Raw genomic sequence first — 16,997 nt, 5'->3', positions numbered from 1 at the left:
ACCACTTGACTTGGACAACAGGCTTTTCTTCATGAAACATTAGCTTCTGAAACTTCTATGCAATAAACCTGTTTTCAACTGGTAAATTGATGGTGTTGGAATCTGTGATACAAATGAAATCTAAAAAAAATTATGTGAAACATGTGGCAGTTTAAAAAAAATTGTAGGGAACCAAAGTTAGAGGGCAAGAGAAAGGCTGATGAGGTAAATGCAAGATTAACATTGTTTTATTTCAATCAAAACATTCAGTGCAGACAATTACACAAATTATTGGTCTTTATGTTCATCATTGGTTTGAGTTTCTTCCAGATTCTAATTTGCCACAGGTCTACCATAGCTTTTTTGGTCACTGCATATTATAAAGAAAATATTTGGAAGGCTTCCTCAATCTTGGAGAAAGCTGCATTCCATACGTCTTACTGAAAAGGTTTCTCTCTTGTGTAGGTCATCACATGACATGTGTCAGAAAGTTGCACTGCATGGGTCACACTGGAAAGGTTTCTCCTGTGTGGGTCATCACATGCCTGCTGAGATGACTTTTGTGCAAGAAAGTTGCATCACATAGGTCATATTGGAAAAGTTTTTCTCCTGTGTGGGTTATCAAATGAGTTTTGAGAGTACTTTTGCATGTGAGAGTTGAACTGCATAGGCCACACTAGAAAGATTTCTCTCTTGTGTGGGTCATCATGTGCTTGTTGAGATTAGTTTTGCGTGTGAAAGTCACATCACATTGGTTACACTGGAAAGGCTTCTCTCCTTTGTGGGTCAGCACGTGCCTGTTGAGATTAGTTTTGAGTGAGAAAGTTGCATCACATTGGCTACACTGGAAAGGTTTATCTCCTGTGTGGGTCATCACATGCCTTTCGAGATTACTTTTGCGTGAGAAAGTTGCACCGCATGGATCACACTGGAAAGGTTTATCTCCTGTATGGGTCATCACATGCCTTTTGAGATGACTTTTTTGCGAGAAAATAGCATCGCATAGGTCACATTGGAAAAGTTTCTCTCCTGTATGGGTCATCACATGATTTTTGAGATTACATTTATTTGTGAAAGTTGCACCACATGGGCCACACTGGTAAGGTCTCTCTCCTGTGTGGGTCATCACATGCCTGTTGAGAAGACTCTTTTGCGAGAAAGTCACATCACACAGGCCACACTGGTAAGGCTTCTCTCCTGTGTGGGTCCTCACATGAGTTTTGAGATTACTTTTGCGTGAGAAAGTTGCACCGCATGGGTCACACTTGAAAGGTTTCTCTCCTGTGTGGGTCATCATATGCATTTTTTGAGTTTGTTTGCTTGTGAAAGTCCTATCACATAGGTCACACTGGAAAGGTTTCTCTCCTGTGTGGGTCATTATATGAATTTGGAGATATCTTTTGCTAGAGAACAATGCATCGCATAGGTTACATTGAAAACGTTTCTCTCCTGTGTGGTTCATCACATGAATTTTAAGGGTATATTTGCATGGAAAAGATGCATCACACAGGTCACACTGGAAAGGTTTTGTGTGGGTCATCACATGCCTGTTGAGATAACGTTTGTGTGAGAAAGCTGCATTGCATAGGTCACACTGGAAATGCTTCTCTCCTGTGTGATTCATTTTATGCCTTTAGAGATGACTCTTTTCTAAGAAAGTTGCATCGTACAGGTTACATTGGATAGGCTTCTCCCTTGTGTGGGTCACTGCATGCCTTTTTTAGACTATGTACAAGAAAGTTGCAACACATAGGTCACATTGAAAAAGATTCCACCCTGTGTGGGTCATCACACCTTTCTAGATTATGTTTGTGTGAGAAAGTTTCATCGCACATGCCACACTGGAAAGGCTTCTCTCCTGTGTGGTTCATTTTATGCCTTTCAGGATGACACTTTTCTAAGAAAGCTGCATCGCACAGGTCACATTGGAAATATTTCTCCCCTATGTAGGTCATCACATGCCTTTTGAGAATATTCCTGCGTGATAAAGTTGCATCGCATAGGTCACATTGGAGTGTTTCTTTCCTGTGGGTTGCTGTATGCCTACTGAGATGACTCTTTTGTGAGAAAGTTGTATTGCACAGGTCACACTGGAAAGGTTTCTGCATGTGACAATTTATATCCTCTGAGAACATGGGAGAAAATGCCACATCCAATCTAAGATTGATGGCTGTTCATTTCCTGGCAAAGAAGTAAAAATATATATTATCTAGGTGGCACATGCTATCAGGGGTGCCCCTCCAAAAAATAGACTACAGCTAGGACACTGGAACTCATGTTTAATTTACTGGCTCACATGTCTTCACTATTACAAGGATTTTTAAACATCACTCTTTAAATACTAGGCAGATAAGATTTAATCTACTGAATTGGGATAAATTTATGGCAAGGGCGTGGAAATGAAATGCAGTTTTCAAGAATACTGGAATCGCCTTATGTTATGTTACATATTGATGGGGCTAAACATGTGTAAAGTGAGATCATTGTTGGAGAATGCAGGTAGGTATGTTGGTGAACTGTGACTGACTTCCCCACGGATTTATGGAGTTATTGGGGACGGTGGTGCTGATGCAGATGGAAGTGGTAGACACAAACATCTTACAAGGTTCAGAAGACTACTGGTTGTGAGATAGATCATGTTTTCTATTCTGAATTTTTTGGGCCTTCAAAATGAGCTAACTGGAAAAGGTGTCTCCTCTATTTTTGGGGGATTTTCTTATCACTGAATGCTGTAATAAGTGAAGATGCTTCAACAGTGAACCAATTGGATGGATATGTGAATAGGCATGTGGGTGATAGACAGGTGGGTTTCTGTTCCTAAACCATTTACTGTATATTGTTATTTTGATGACGTGAACATAGATGTCCCAATACAATTCAGACTTATTTTGTAAATGATTTGTCTGCCTTATTTTGGTGTGTGTGTAAGGTGATGTAACAAATACAAAAGGAAACCAAGTAAATCATAAATAAATGGTATAAAAATCCCAGTAACAGAAGCTCTGGCAGGAATTTTTGTAAGGGTGTCAGCAAAATTAAATACTGTATATATATGGTTTATTGTATAAGGTTATCAAGATACACTTCAAATTGGCCACATAGGCCTATCTTTACAAAATCTAAAAGTTATATTTTGAATTCCATCAACCATACACTGATACTCTAAACAAAAATAATTTAATGAAATTGTACATGACAACCAGCAATATTTCAAACATACCCTGGATTTCTAGGGTGAAGATCATGAACATATTGTCTAGCAAAACATTGAGTCTACCAATAAGAATTAAATAGTTATGTCATATGCACATTTGTTTTGGGAGCATAACATGTGTGCATTTGTCTTGAGCATATCATGTGCACATTTGTCTTGTGAGCATTGGCCCTCTCATGAATTTCCACATATCACTGTGCATGAATTCCAACAACAATGACCACCTTGACAGACTCCATAGGAATTCGACAGCCAGAAAAATAAAATAAAATAGAAATGCAATGTCAAGGTAATTACAACTAAGATACCCAAAATGTATTCAATAATGTTATAACCGATTTTTTTTTTTTTTTTTTTTTTTTGAGTGTTATTCTGAATTTCCATGAAACACTGCATTATTACATAAAAACCTTATTTGAAATTTATATATAACAAGGAAGGCATCTAAGGGTCCATTTTAATAGTTATTCTGAATTTCCATGAAACACTGCATTACATAAAAATCTTATTTGAAATTTATATATAGCATGGAAGGTATCTAAGGGTCCGTTTCAATAGTTTCATGTTGAATTTAGGTCCATTAGGGCCCATTTTGGACTTTCCTACTACTTCGTTTCCAACTGTTATGGACTTCACTTCTCCATTTCAGTCCATTTTGGACTTAAAACTCTGTTTTAGACTCAATCATTACCATCTGAATGTGACCACTAAAAACTAGGATGAAAATGACAGGCAAAATCCAGATTGACTCTCTCATCAAACTGTCAATCATACTATGGCATCTCAAGCACTAGGATCAAATTTTGGGTGTAGGATGACAGGAATATACAAAATTGAAATTGATATGCTGGAGTAGCATGAAAATTAAATTCCAAGTCTATGCCATGTGTTGGGTTTTGAGTGTTAAGTGAATCTATTATGCTCTTCTCACTGCCAGGCCCATATGCACTTACAAGAACCCACATCTTTCCCAGTTTCACCTTCATCCACATTATCCTTGAGGAAACCTCCCTCCACTCCACTACATGTTTACCTATCTCTTCACTTACTAGTATAGCCACCCCTTCCCTCCCTCGCCCTCTCTTCACTCCTGATAACCTCCCACTTACACTCCCAAACTTACACTCGCCCTTCCCTTTCAGCTTAGTTTCACTCAAAGCCAACACATCCATCTTTCTTCTCACAAACATACTACCTATCTCTTTCCTTTTACTCTCATCTGTACCACATCCACGCACATTAAAAAACCCAAACCTTAGGGTGCTGGTCGGGAAACTCCCAGACCCTCTTATGCCTTTGCTTTTTCTTTTAGGAATGTCCCCCGTGGGGCTACAAGGAGAAGGATGCCTAGTCCCAATCCCCATCCCTTTCTTCTCACCTCTTACGATCCAAGTGGAATTACTTGGTGGCAATATTCTTTTCCCCCACCACAGGGAAGGTAGGCAAAAAAGGAAATGAATATTCAGAGAAATTGTACTGGACAGTAACAAGAGGTTGGGGGACAGCATAACGGAGGGACAGTCGTAGTATAAAAGTGTCATCATTTCTCTATGAACAGTTTTCCTCTATCACAGTCAAAATGATGTGTGGCTCTGGTCCGTAGAGGTGCCCCATATAGACCCTAAAGTATCAACTGCATGCCACTTTGCCACAATAACATGCAGCCAATACTGCAATGCTTCTACTTCAACATAAATAAACATCAATTCGTGCTGCCACCATGCAACGGCATTGTTTATATTTATCATACAAGTGAATGTTTCACGTAAAAAATAATATACATGAAATATATTTATAAAATGCTTGCTGAATAGGTGTGGGAGGCTGGTATATGGATCTGCTTAATAGATTTCCACATAGGGGTGAAGGAGTTAAGGAGTCGGAGTCGGGTGTCGGAGTCAGAGTCTGGAGTCGGAGGAATCAAAGGAGTCGGAGTCGGCATCCTAGGAATTCTGGGAGTTGGAGTCGGAGTCAGAGTCGGACCTTATACCATCCGACTCTGCAACCCTGATGTATATATATATATTAATTAAAAAAATGAAGTGATGGAGTCAACAAAGGAAGGAGAAAAGGAAAAGAAAGTGAAAAATGTGGTAATATCTCACCTACAAGAAGCCTAAGATGAATGTGAAGATGATAGAAGAAATTCTGATAAAGTACCATCCCTAGGCATTTCTGCAAATGAACTGGATATCCAAACAGTAGAAACTGAAAAAGTTTTTAAAGACAACAGGAAAGCTTAGGCTGTGATGAATTAGAAACAAGTAGAAAAGATTTCTGGGAAAAAATGTAGCAGATAGACCCACACACTGGAAGAATCTTCAAATAATGAAGAAAAGAATAAACAAAAAGAGGAAATTGAAATGTTAGATGTTGATAACTATCTATATATAGATATAGATACCAAGGGCTTTTTCCCCCTTATATGGGAGATAGCCAAATCAAAAGGAATGTACCCACTTGCATCCACCACCCTTTCTTCACTTTCATCTTAGCTACTCAAAGTTGATGGGTCATCCCTGTATCCCACCCACTGCCCTGGATCAGAGGCAATGTAGCAAGACACAGTACATCCATAGCAAAGCCAACTCACTTAATTGGTGACCCCCTTTCTCCATCCCCTCATACAGAAAAAAAGAAGATGGGGAGAAGTCCCTTCAGGCTGCATCAGAATATCATTCACACATAACCACACCATTTGGTCCATATTCCATGAATACACCATAAAGAAGACATATTGTAAGGTTTAGCAAAACTGCAAAAGCTAACAAAAGTATACAGTTTTTAAGAGTATATTGTACATTTTTTAAAGTAAATGGTGCAAAACATTCTTTTCTTATTTCATTACATTCCATAAAGTTTATTCTATTTTCTATATGTGCTGCCATACTAATGCCCTCTATTTCCCATTTCCTCCTTTCCCTATCAAGATGTTATTATATAATGTACTTATATAATAATATCTGTCAATAGTGACATTGATTCTGTCTGGAGATGTAAAACCCAACCCAGGCCCACCTAGTTTTCCATGTGTTGTCTGTGAAAAGGATATCAGACCTAACAGCCATACCATTGAATGTGATCTGTCTCCAATGGACTCATTTGAGGTGCAGTGATGTACGCAGAGAGGAGTATGATGCTAGTGATGAGTTACCTTTCACATGTTCTCAGTGCCTGGCAAGTCAGCTACCCCACTTGGAACCTGAGGACAATGATGTCCCTTCAGCCAAGCAGGAGTCAATCTTTCTTTCACCTGGAGATGGAGCCCATGACAAGTCATGCGGTAGCGATGACACCATCCATGATGCGTTACTCAGTAGTAATGACACCATCCGCAATGAGTTTGAGTACTTCAGAAAATGTGGTCTTCATTTCATGCATATTAATGCAAGAAGTATACTTCCAAAATCAGATGAATTCATATCATTAAGAGATGTTCCAATGCAGTGGTTATTGGGGTAACTGAAACCTGGCTGGACAGTTCAAAAAAGGATACTGAAGAGGAGATACTAGATTACATTGTGTATTGTAAAAATAAACAATATTCTGGTGGTGTCTGCATGTTCATTCTTAGTTACCTGGCCTTCATGAATAATAGTGACATGGAATCAGTGTGGACCGATTCTACTCAGCTAAAAACTTGCCCAATACTGATTGGAGTATGCTATAGACTCCCAAATCAAATGGACTTTAATGATCATCTGGAGAGAGCCTGGAACATTGGATTCAATACAGTAGAGTGTGAAACCATAATCTTAGATGATTCCAATACTAGTACTCTTGTTAGGCTGGTAGTCTGCCCCATGTTGGGCAGCCAGTTAGGCTGGTAGTTTTGCCCCACATTGGGCACCAAATGTTAGGCTGATTGAAGGCAATCTGGTGGAGGGAGAGTTGGTTTATTCAACAATGAATGTTAGGCACCAGTGGGGGGGGGGGGGGGACAAGATGGCAAGGGAGGTGATGACTGTGTTTCAAGTAGTGTCCCCAGGCAATCTGCTTGTGGGGATGGGGGGAGGAGATGAGAAAACAAGCAGCAGTGAGTTAGGCTCATGAATGCTGCTCTAAGGCGATCTGAATCTTTAGCATCTGTTCAGCTCTTATATACATGGGCAGGTCATGACCCGTGCTCCTAATTGGCATGAGGTCATGTGTGCTGCATGGGGAAGCCTGAGGCAAAATGTTTGACACCAGTGATTCACGAAGACAGAGGGTGCATTCTTCAATAGGTCCAGTGTTCCATGTCACATGGCCGTCTGAGGTGCAGGCCAGCCATGGCTGGCCGATGCTGGCACTGCACATGTTTTTCTTCAAAGAGGTTTTGTGGTGGTCACATAGCAGACCCTAGTGCTGGTTAGTCATCCCATAAGCAATTCCCTTGGGGGGCATCAGAGGTCAAATGTTGTGGGCTGAGAAGAGGTGAGGATGGGAGTGATAAGGTAAGGACCAGTGAGTGAGGACTACGCCTAACAACTCTAAAATCAGAAAATTCCTTGATCAAAGCATTACATAACTTCATGAATACAAATGGGTTAGTTCAATTGATTGATGTCCCTACTAGGTTATCTAGAACTAGCAGTTCCATTTTATATTTGATTATAGTATCCAATTCTATGCATTTTCATCTCAAATGTATTTGAGATGAAATGTTCCAGAAGCATGGTAGGGATTACAAAGTTGGATAGAGAAATGAGATGGCAGATAGGGCCAATGAAAGAGTATTGGGATGGTCTGGACAGACAGAAAGAGTGAGTAGAAAGATTAGTAAAAGAAGTGTGGAAGGCAGAGGGGGAGGAAGTGAACTTAAGAGACGACCAAGGATGAGATGGATGGATGGGATGAAAAGAGCGTTGAGCATAAGGGTAATGTTGGTTTAGCAAGGAAGGGAGATGGCAAGAGAAAGGGGTGAGTGGGGAATGGCTATGTATAGATGATAATGTGATGCAAGGAAGAGAGGGGATGGGGGAGTAGAGAGTGGTTATCTATGAATGATATTATGATACAGCTTGAAGGGTTTCTCCCTGTCTTCTCTTTTTCTGCACGAAGGGACAAAGAGAGGGATTGCCATTTAAGTGAAGCAACCTTGTTATGGATGTACTGTGTCTTGCTGCATTGCTTCTGACCCAGGGCAGTGGATGGGATACAGGGATAACTCATCATCCATGAGGAGCTAAGATGAGAGGGAAGAAAGGGTGGTGGATCAGAGTGGAATGGGTCAAAGTGGGTACTTGCCTTTTGACTTGGGTGTCTCCCTTATAAGGGGAAAAAAGCCCTTAGTATATAGAGATATAATCCAATTCTAGCAAAATTTGTCAGCATGGTGTGATATATGTACGGATTAGAGATCTTTTGCTTGTTTACTGCTCAAGGAAAATGAAAAAATATGTTCTTAATGAACACAATACTGTGGAACCTTTGCTTATTGAAGAACTAAAGAAGATTTTGTTCGCAAACTGAAAATGTTGACTGGTCTCATATTGTGAATTGCAATGAAAGTAGTGAACCCTGGAATAATTTTAAGGAAACCTTTATGGTCACTGATTCAGTAGCTCCTCTTAGAATCTTTAAGATCAAACAAAGGACTGAGCAATGGATGTCAACCAAGATTTTATATTTGACAAAAAAAAAAAAAAAAAAAAAAATCTTGAATAAATTCAAATAAATTCAAGAGGTCTAAAAACCAATCTGTTTAAGAGATGTTCCTATATTGAAGGAACAAGGTTAACTTCTTCAATATGAGTCAAATACTTGCGTGCACATTAGGTTGCCTGATGTACAATGATGCATCACATGCACTTTATAAAATATAAGGTTATAGCCACTATACTTGTTCTCTTTCACCTGGAAAACTCTATCAAGCCTGTTCACAGAATATAGGGGGGGGGGTCACTCAGCTACAACTATAAAATAATTATAATTAGGATCCTTACACTGGCATCCTCATATACCAACTCATGCCTCATGATGCCCACACAGGCATCATTGTATTCTAAGGATTAAATATTTGAAGAACAAGAGAAAACAAGAGTATTATGTTAATAGAATTCATGAAAATAGAAATCAGCCAAAGGAACTATAACAGACCCTAAAGGAGTTGGGTTCATCCTCAAAGTGTAAAGCTAAGTCCAGTAATACAGGCTTAAAGACTAAAGGTGATCTGGTGTTTGACAAGTATACTGAGGCAAATAATTTCTATGAATTTTTCACCAAGATAACTTCTAAACTGGCTGAACCACTTCCAATTAGTTCAAGCAGATTGGTTTTTATTTTGTATTTTTTTTTTATAGAAAACTCAACACCAATAAAAGGATTTTCAATTAAGTCATGTATCCTTTGAGGAGGTGGTAAAGATTTTAGAAGATCCGAGTCCTAGAAAGGCTACAGGTATGGACATCCCAGTTTGTTTCGTGAATGACAGTGTTTGTATAATTGTTCATCTTAAAAACATATATTGAATCTTTCAAACAGTTCAGGTATAGTGCTAGATATCCTAAAATTACCCAGTGGTACCACTATATAAAAACAGTAGCAAAACTGATGTGGGTAATTATACGCTGATGTCTGTCTTTTGCATATCAAAGGTTTTTGAACCAACTGTATACAAGCAACTGAATGTTTCCTTGTGGAAAATGATCTTCTGCATTAACTTCAGTCAGGTTTCTGTATAGGATACTCAATTAATACGTGTTTGATTAACTTATATGATTACATTAGATAGGAATGTGATAATGGTAGATATATTGGTATGGTTTTTTTAAACCTTAAAAAGGCATTTAATGCCATGAATATTGAGATCCTTCTCCAGAAAATGACTGCACTTAGTATGAATGAGTAGTTACAATCAACTGGTTCAGATCTTACTTAGCTGAAAGAACTCAAGTCATTCACATAAACCATTCAAGTCCCTTTGAACACAGTTACTTGTGGGGTACCTCTTGGGGTCACTTCTGTTTCTGATATATGTGAATGACATATCAGCTATCATGGATTGTAAAATTCTACTTTTTGCAGATGATTCAGGTTTGTTTCAGGCAGGGATACATCAGAGTTAGAGAAGATCCTAGGCACTGAGCTGGCTGCAGTACAAGAATGACTAATTGATGATAAACTGTCATTACATTTTGGTAATACCTGTCTGGGGTATTGGCTGCATGTTATTGTGGCAAAGTAGCATGCAGTTGATACTTTAGGGTCTATATGGGGCGCCCCTATGGACCAAAGCCACACATCATTATATCTGTGATAGAGGAGGACTCTTTTCACAGAGAAATGATGACATTTTTAGTATACTGCGACTGTCCCTCCATTATGCTGTCCCCCAACCCCTTGTTATTGTCCTGTACCATTTCTCTGAATATTCATTTCCCTTTTTTGCCTACACTGTGGTGGGGATAGAATACTGCCACCAGGTATTCCCACTTGAATCGTAAGAGGTGAGAAAAACAGGACGGGGATCAGGACTAGGCATCCTTCTCCCTGTAGCCCCACAGGGGACATTCCTAAAAACAGTAAAGGAAATGGAATGGGTGGGAGCGGTTTCTATACCTTTTTCTTTTTGGCTACCCCCATGTAAGGGGGAAAAAGCCTTTGTCATATGTATGTATGTATAAGAGGGTCTAGGAGTTTTCCAACCAAGTACACTAGGGTTTGGGTCTTTTAATACGCATGGATGTAGTACAGATGAGAATAAAAGGGAAGAGATAGGTAGTATGTTTGTGAGAAAGATGGATGTGTTGGCTTTGAGTGAAACTAAGTTGAGAGGAAGGGGCAAGTGTGAGTTTGGGAGTGTAGTAGATAGGTTCTCAGGAGTGAAGAGAGGGTGAGGGAGAGAAGGGGTGGCTATACTAGTAAGTGAATAGATAGGTAAACTTGTAGTGGAGTGGAAGGAGGTTTCTTCAAGGTTAATGTGGATGAAGGTGAAACTGGGAAGGGAGATGTGGGTTTTTGTAAGTGCATATGGGCCTGGTAGTGAGAAGAGTGTAGAAGAAAGGAAGGTTTTTTGGATAGATTTAAATGAGTGCATAGAGGGATTAGGGAGAAATGTCAGTGTAGTGGTTTTGGGAGACCTTAATGCTAGGGTAGGAAATGAACCAATAGGCGGAGTGGTTGGGAAATGTGGAGTTCCAGAAAAGAATCATAGTGGAGCGTTGATGGTGGAGATGTGTCTAGAAAGAGAGTTGGTGATAGCAAATACAGTGTTTAGGAAGAAAGTCAAGCATAAGTACACATGGGAGAGGGTGGTGGATGGTAGTAGGGTGGTAGATAGAGCATTAATGGACTATACAGTGGTAGATAGGAGTATAATAGGAAAAGTTAAGGATGTACATGTTCTAAGGGGAGAGAGTGAAGGAATATCAGATAATTTTTTTGGTGGAAGGTAAGCTGAGAGTAGAGGACATATGGAGAAAGAGGAAAAGGACAAAAGGTAGGGAGGTGCTTAGAGTGAACTACTTAAATGAGAAAGAAAAGGAGAGGTACAAGAAGAAGCTGAAAGAGGAGTGGGAGGGAGTGAAGGATAGAGTAGAACTAGGAGTGGAGGAGGAATGGGGATGGTTCAAGGAGGGAGTCACAAAGTGTGCAAAGATGGTGTGTGGAACAAGAAGGACAGGAGGAAATAGAAGGAAGAGTAGTGAATGGTGGGATGAGGAAGCAAAATAGGATATAGAAGAGAAGAATTGAGCTTTCATAGACTGGTTACAAAATAGGACAAGGGAATCATGAAAGGTACAAAGAAAAGAGAAGTAAAGCATAAGATAAAAGAAGCAAAGAGGAAAGCAGATGTGAAATGGGGTAAGAGAATGACAGAAAATTTTGGAAGTAATAAAAAGATGTTTTGGAAAGAAATTAAGAGAGGAAGAGGAGGCGAATCAAGTAGAGAAGAAAAGGTAAAAGGTGCAGATGGAGAGATGATAATGGAGGAGAAGGCAGTAAGAGGAAGGTGGGCAGAGTATTTTAGGGAGTTGCTAAATATGAAGGAGGATAGGGAGGGAAAGGTAGTTGCAGTGGGAAATGCTAAGAAAATGACCTTGATGAGTGAGGAAAATGGAGGAGAAATAAGGAAGGATGAAGTGAAGGCAGTTGTTAAGATGATGAGAGTAGGTAAGGCACCTGGTCTGGATGGATGTCATGCAGAATGTCTGAAAAAAGGAGGTACAGTGATGGTGGACTGGCTGGTGAGGTTATCTAATGTTTGTTTCAGAGAGGGTAGAGTGCTGGAGGACTGGAGGAGTGCCTGTATAGTTCCACTTTACAAGGGAAAAGGGGACAAGTGTGAGTGTAGTAGTTTCAGAGGGATTAGCTTGTTAAGTGTAGTTGGAAAGGCTTATGGGAGGGTCTTGATTGAGAGGATCAGGAAAGGAACAGAGGGAATAATTGCTGAGGAACAGTGTGGGTTTAGGACAGGTGGAGGTTGCATAGATCAGATTTTTGTAGTAAGACAGATATGTGAGAAAGCTATAGGAAAAGGTAAGGATGTGTTTTGGGCTTTTGTACATATATATACCAAGGCTTTTTCCCCCTTAAAAGGGGGGTAGCCAAAAAGGAAAAGGCATAAAATCATTCCCACCCATTCCATCCCCGGACACACTCCACACCCCTCCAACCTCCCTCTTATCTTAGCACTTCCTGGATGACGGGTCATCCCTGCACCTTGTCCACTGCCCTGGGCCAGAAGCAGTGTCGCAACATGCGGCACATCCACAGCAAGGCCGCTTCATTAAATCGGCAACCCCACCCTCTCCGTCCCCCCATTGCATAAAAGGAGAAGATGGGGAGAAATCCCTTCGGGCTGTGTCAAAATTTGCTCACATATACTACCTCACCCCCCACCCATTCCACCTCATGCATCACCACATAATCCATATACAACCATTCTCCATTCACCCCTATCTTCTGTCCTCTCCTGTCCTTCCTTAACAGACATTCCCCTCTTCCCCAAAGCCCCCTTCACCCCATCCATCCACCTCATCCTAGGACGTCCCCTCATGTTCACTCCCTCCACATCTGCCTTCCATACCTCTTTTACTAGTCTTTCTTCACTCATTCTTTCCATGTGTCAAAACCATCCTAATACTCTTTCATCAACCCTATCTCCCAACTCCCTTTCCACCCCTGTTCTCCTCCTCACCTCCTCATTTCTCACTCTATCTAGCCTAGTAACCCCCATCATACTTCTCAGGCACCTCATCTCAAACACATTCAAATTCCTTCTCTCTTCCTCTCTTATGTTCCATGTTTCTGCTCCATACAGTGCTGCTGGCACAATCACTCCTTCATACAGTCTCCTCTTAGCATCCATTCCCAAATGTCTATTCCTCATTACACTTTTTAAACCACCAAGGCATTTACTCACTTCTCTCAATCTACATTCTACCTCCACCTTTTCCTGCCACATTTGCACCCAAGTATCTAAAACTATCCACTTCCTCCAGTTACTCTCCCTTAATGCTCACTTCCAGTCTACTGCCACTTTCACCCCTTGTACATCTCATCACCTTACTTTTACCCACATTTATCGTTAGCTTTCTTCTATCACATACTCTCCCAAACTCTGTCACCAACTTCCTCAATCCCTCCTCCGATCCTGCTACAAGCGCAGTGTCGTCCGCAAACAACAGCTGGCTCACCTCCCACTTTTCTCCATTTTCTTTAACTATCTCCAATCCCTGACCCACTACCCTTGCATTTACCTCTCACACTACCCCATCCATGTATAAGTTGAACAGCCAGGGCGACATAACACATCCTTGACGAAGTCCCACCTTTACCTCGAACCACTCACTCTCTCCATTTCTAATCCTGACACATGCTCTACTACTCTCATAAAAACTCTTGACAGCTCCTAGAAGCTTTCCTCCTATCCCGTATATCTGCATAACCTCCCACAGTGCCTTTCTGTCTACCCTATCGTAAGCCTTTTCCAGATCCATAAAAGCCCAAAAAACATCCTTCCCCTTTCCTATAGCTTTCTCACATAGGAAAGGGGAAGGATGTTTTTTGGGCTTTTATAGATCTGGAAAAGGCTTATGATAGGGTAGAAAGGCACTGTGGGAGGTTATGCAGATATACGGGATAGGAGGAAAGCTTCAAGGAGCTGTCAAGAGTTTTTATGAGAGTAGTAGAGCATGTGTCAGGATTAGAAATGGAGAGAATGGTTCGAGGGAAAGGTGGAACTTTGTCAGGGATGTGTTATGTCACCCTGGCTGTTCAACTTATACATGGATGGGGTGGTGTGAGGGGTAAATGCAAGGGTTGTGGGTCAGGGACTGGAGATGGTTAAAGAAAATGGTGAAAAGTGGGAGGTAAGCCAGCTGTTGTTTGCAGACAACACTGCACTTGTAGCAGGATCAGAGGAGGGACTGAGGAAGTTAGTGACAGAATTTGGGAAAGTGTGTAAAAGAAGGAAGTTGAAGATAAATGTGGGTACAAGTAAGGTGATGAGATGTACAAGGGGTGAAAGTGGTAGCAGACTGGAAGTGAGTATTAAGGAGGAGAGACTGGAGGAAGTGGGTAGTTTTAGATATTTGGGTGCGAATGTGGCAGGAAAGGGAGGAGTGGAGGTGGAGGTAGAATGTAGATTGAGAGAAGCAAGTAAATGCCTTGGTGGATTAAAAAGTGTAATGAGAAATAGACATTTGGGAATGGATGCTAAGAGGAGATTGTATGGAGTGATTGTACCGACAGCACTGTATGGGGCAGAAACATGGAACATAAGAAAGGAAGAGAGGAGTTTGAATGTGTTTGAAATGAGGTGTCTGAGAGGTATGATAGGGGTTACTAGGCCAGATAATGAGAAATAATGAGGTGAGGAGGAGAACAGGGGTGGAAAGGGAGTTGGGAGATAGGGTGGATGAAAGAGTATTGGGATGGTTTGGACACATGGAAAGAATGAGTGAAGAAAGACTAGTAAAAGAGGTGTGGAAGGCAGATGTGGAAGGAGTGAACGTGAGGGGGCAACTTAGGATGAGATGGATGGATGGATGGATGGGGTAAAAGGGGCATTGGAGAAGAGGGGTTTGTCTGTTGAGGAAGGACAGGAGAGGACAGAAGATAGGGGTGAATGGAGAATGGTTGTATATGGATGATGTGATGCACGAGGTGGAATGGGTGGGGGATGAGGGAGTATGTGTGAGAAAAATTTGATGCAGCCTGAAGGGATTTCTCCCCGTCTTCTCCTTTACTGCATGAGGGGATGGAGAGGGGGGGTCACCAATTTAATGAAGTAGCCTTGTTGTGGATGTGCTGTGTCTTGCGACACTGCTTCTGACCCTTGGCAGTGGACAGGATGCAGGGATGACCAGTCATCCAGGAGGTGCCAAAATAAGAGGGAGGGAAGAGGGTGGAGGGGAGTGGAGTGTGATAGGGATGGAATGAGTGGGAGTGGTTTTTTTTTTTTTTTGCTACCTCCCTTATAAGGAGGAAAAAAGCCTTTGGTATATGTATACATTTTGTTAAAACAAAATATATATTATTTGGATCTAGCTGTAAATTGAGACTAATCAACAGGTTATCTACTTAGGAGCAACCTTAAACCAAATTTTGTTTGGAGAGGTCATACCTGATAAAGTACTCACTATTGCTCAGACAAAACTAAATGTTTGTACAGAAATGCTAAAATATTTTATTTAAAAACCAAGAAACTGCTGATGTACATTCATTCAAAGCCATTTTGATTAGGCTTGTAGCCCAGGGAACAGTGGACCCAAGAGATATCAGTCTAGACTGCAGAAGGGTAAAAATAAAATCATAAGATTTACATTAGACTAAGACTTGCCTTGCAGGAGCCATGTAGTAGCTGATAAGTTTGTATAAAAAAAAAGGGAACTTTGTTGATTACCCCGTTAAACTATTGCAATTAAATCCTTATCCTGTATACATCTACTACAATTATGCTCCAGAGTACCCATGATCAAATTTTCAACCAGTAGTACATGACCAATATAAATAATAATTATAATATACTGTAAATAGGTGCCTTTTTGTGCCATCATCGCAATGGCCAATGTTAGTGCATTTTGATATCAGTGTTGTGTGTAAATTGCAAAATAAAAATAAAACACAATAAACCGCACTAGAAACAGCGAAGGCTACCAACCCACTTGTACTCCTTTAAAAACAGCTTTAATCAGACCAATAACACACTAGACTAGTACTGTAAAATGAACTGACCTCCCTGAACACTTCTTCAATCGACCAATGCTTAGTTTTTCCTTTTGTTTACCTAACTAAATATTTTAGGTTGAGCTTTCAATGTCAATAATACTCATGTATCAGTATTACTATTGTTTCGTTATTATCATATATCATTTGTTTAACCTCAGGTGCCATTATTTTTTTCTTTCTTTACATGGCATGACTTCAGCGAGCGACCACCACTCTTTTGCCCAACCCTTAGCATTTCACGAAGTAAACAAACTTGAGTTATGTCAGCGATTTTTATTTGAAAGAACTAGTGATTAATTAACATGTTCTGTTCTCAGCTATAAATATTATTTTTTCTTTCTTTATATGAATTACGTCAATTGATATTATCTTAGTAGCATACTTATTATTTAATTAACAAGTTCTATTCTTAGTTTTATACTACTTGTTTAATGTGGATTTTTTTGTAAGAAGATAAGAATGGGAATAAGTTTTATACATTATATTTTTATATATGTGTAATCTCATTACAAAATAACACAATAAAAAATTGTGATTACGGGTTACTAGAAGGGGTATAATCTTATTAAATTCAACATATATAAAATAATAAATACGAACATGATTTTAGTGTACTAACATATTTATAGTATTTTCAATCCAAAAT

General features: G+C 40.1%; 1 protein-coding gene across 1 annotated transcript; it reads right to left on the bottom strand.

Moving 5' to 3' along the window:
• Positions 1-222: 222 nt before the first annotated feature.
• On the bottom strand, positions 223-2,160 carry LOC143026190 (uncharacterized). Its single transcript, XM_076186204.1, has one exon. The coding sequence runs from the start codon at positions 1,601-1,603 to the stop codon at positions 656-658; it is 948 nt and encodes a 315-aa protein (XP_076042319.1). The 5' UTR covers positions 1,604-2,160; the 3' UTR covers positions 223-655.
• Between the last annotated feature and the right edge of the window lie 14,837 nt (positions 2,161-16,997).

Source organism: Oratosquilla oratoria, chromosome 6 (assembly GCF_046742065.1).
Source record: "Oratosquilla oratoria isolate Oo_2021 chromosome 6, ASM4674206v1, whole genome shotgun sequence".
NCBI classification, from domain to species: domain Eukaryota; kingdom Metazoa; phylum Arthropoda; class Malacostraca; order Stomatopoda; family Squillidae; genus Oratosquilla; species Oratosquilla oratoria.
This window is presented reverse-complemented; position numbering and strand designations above follow the sequence as displayed.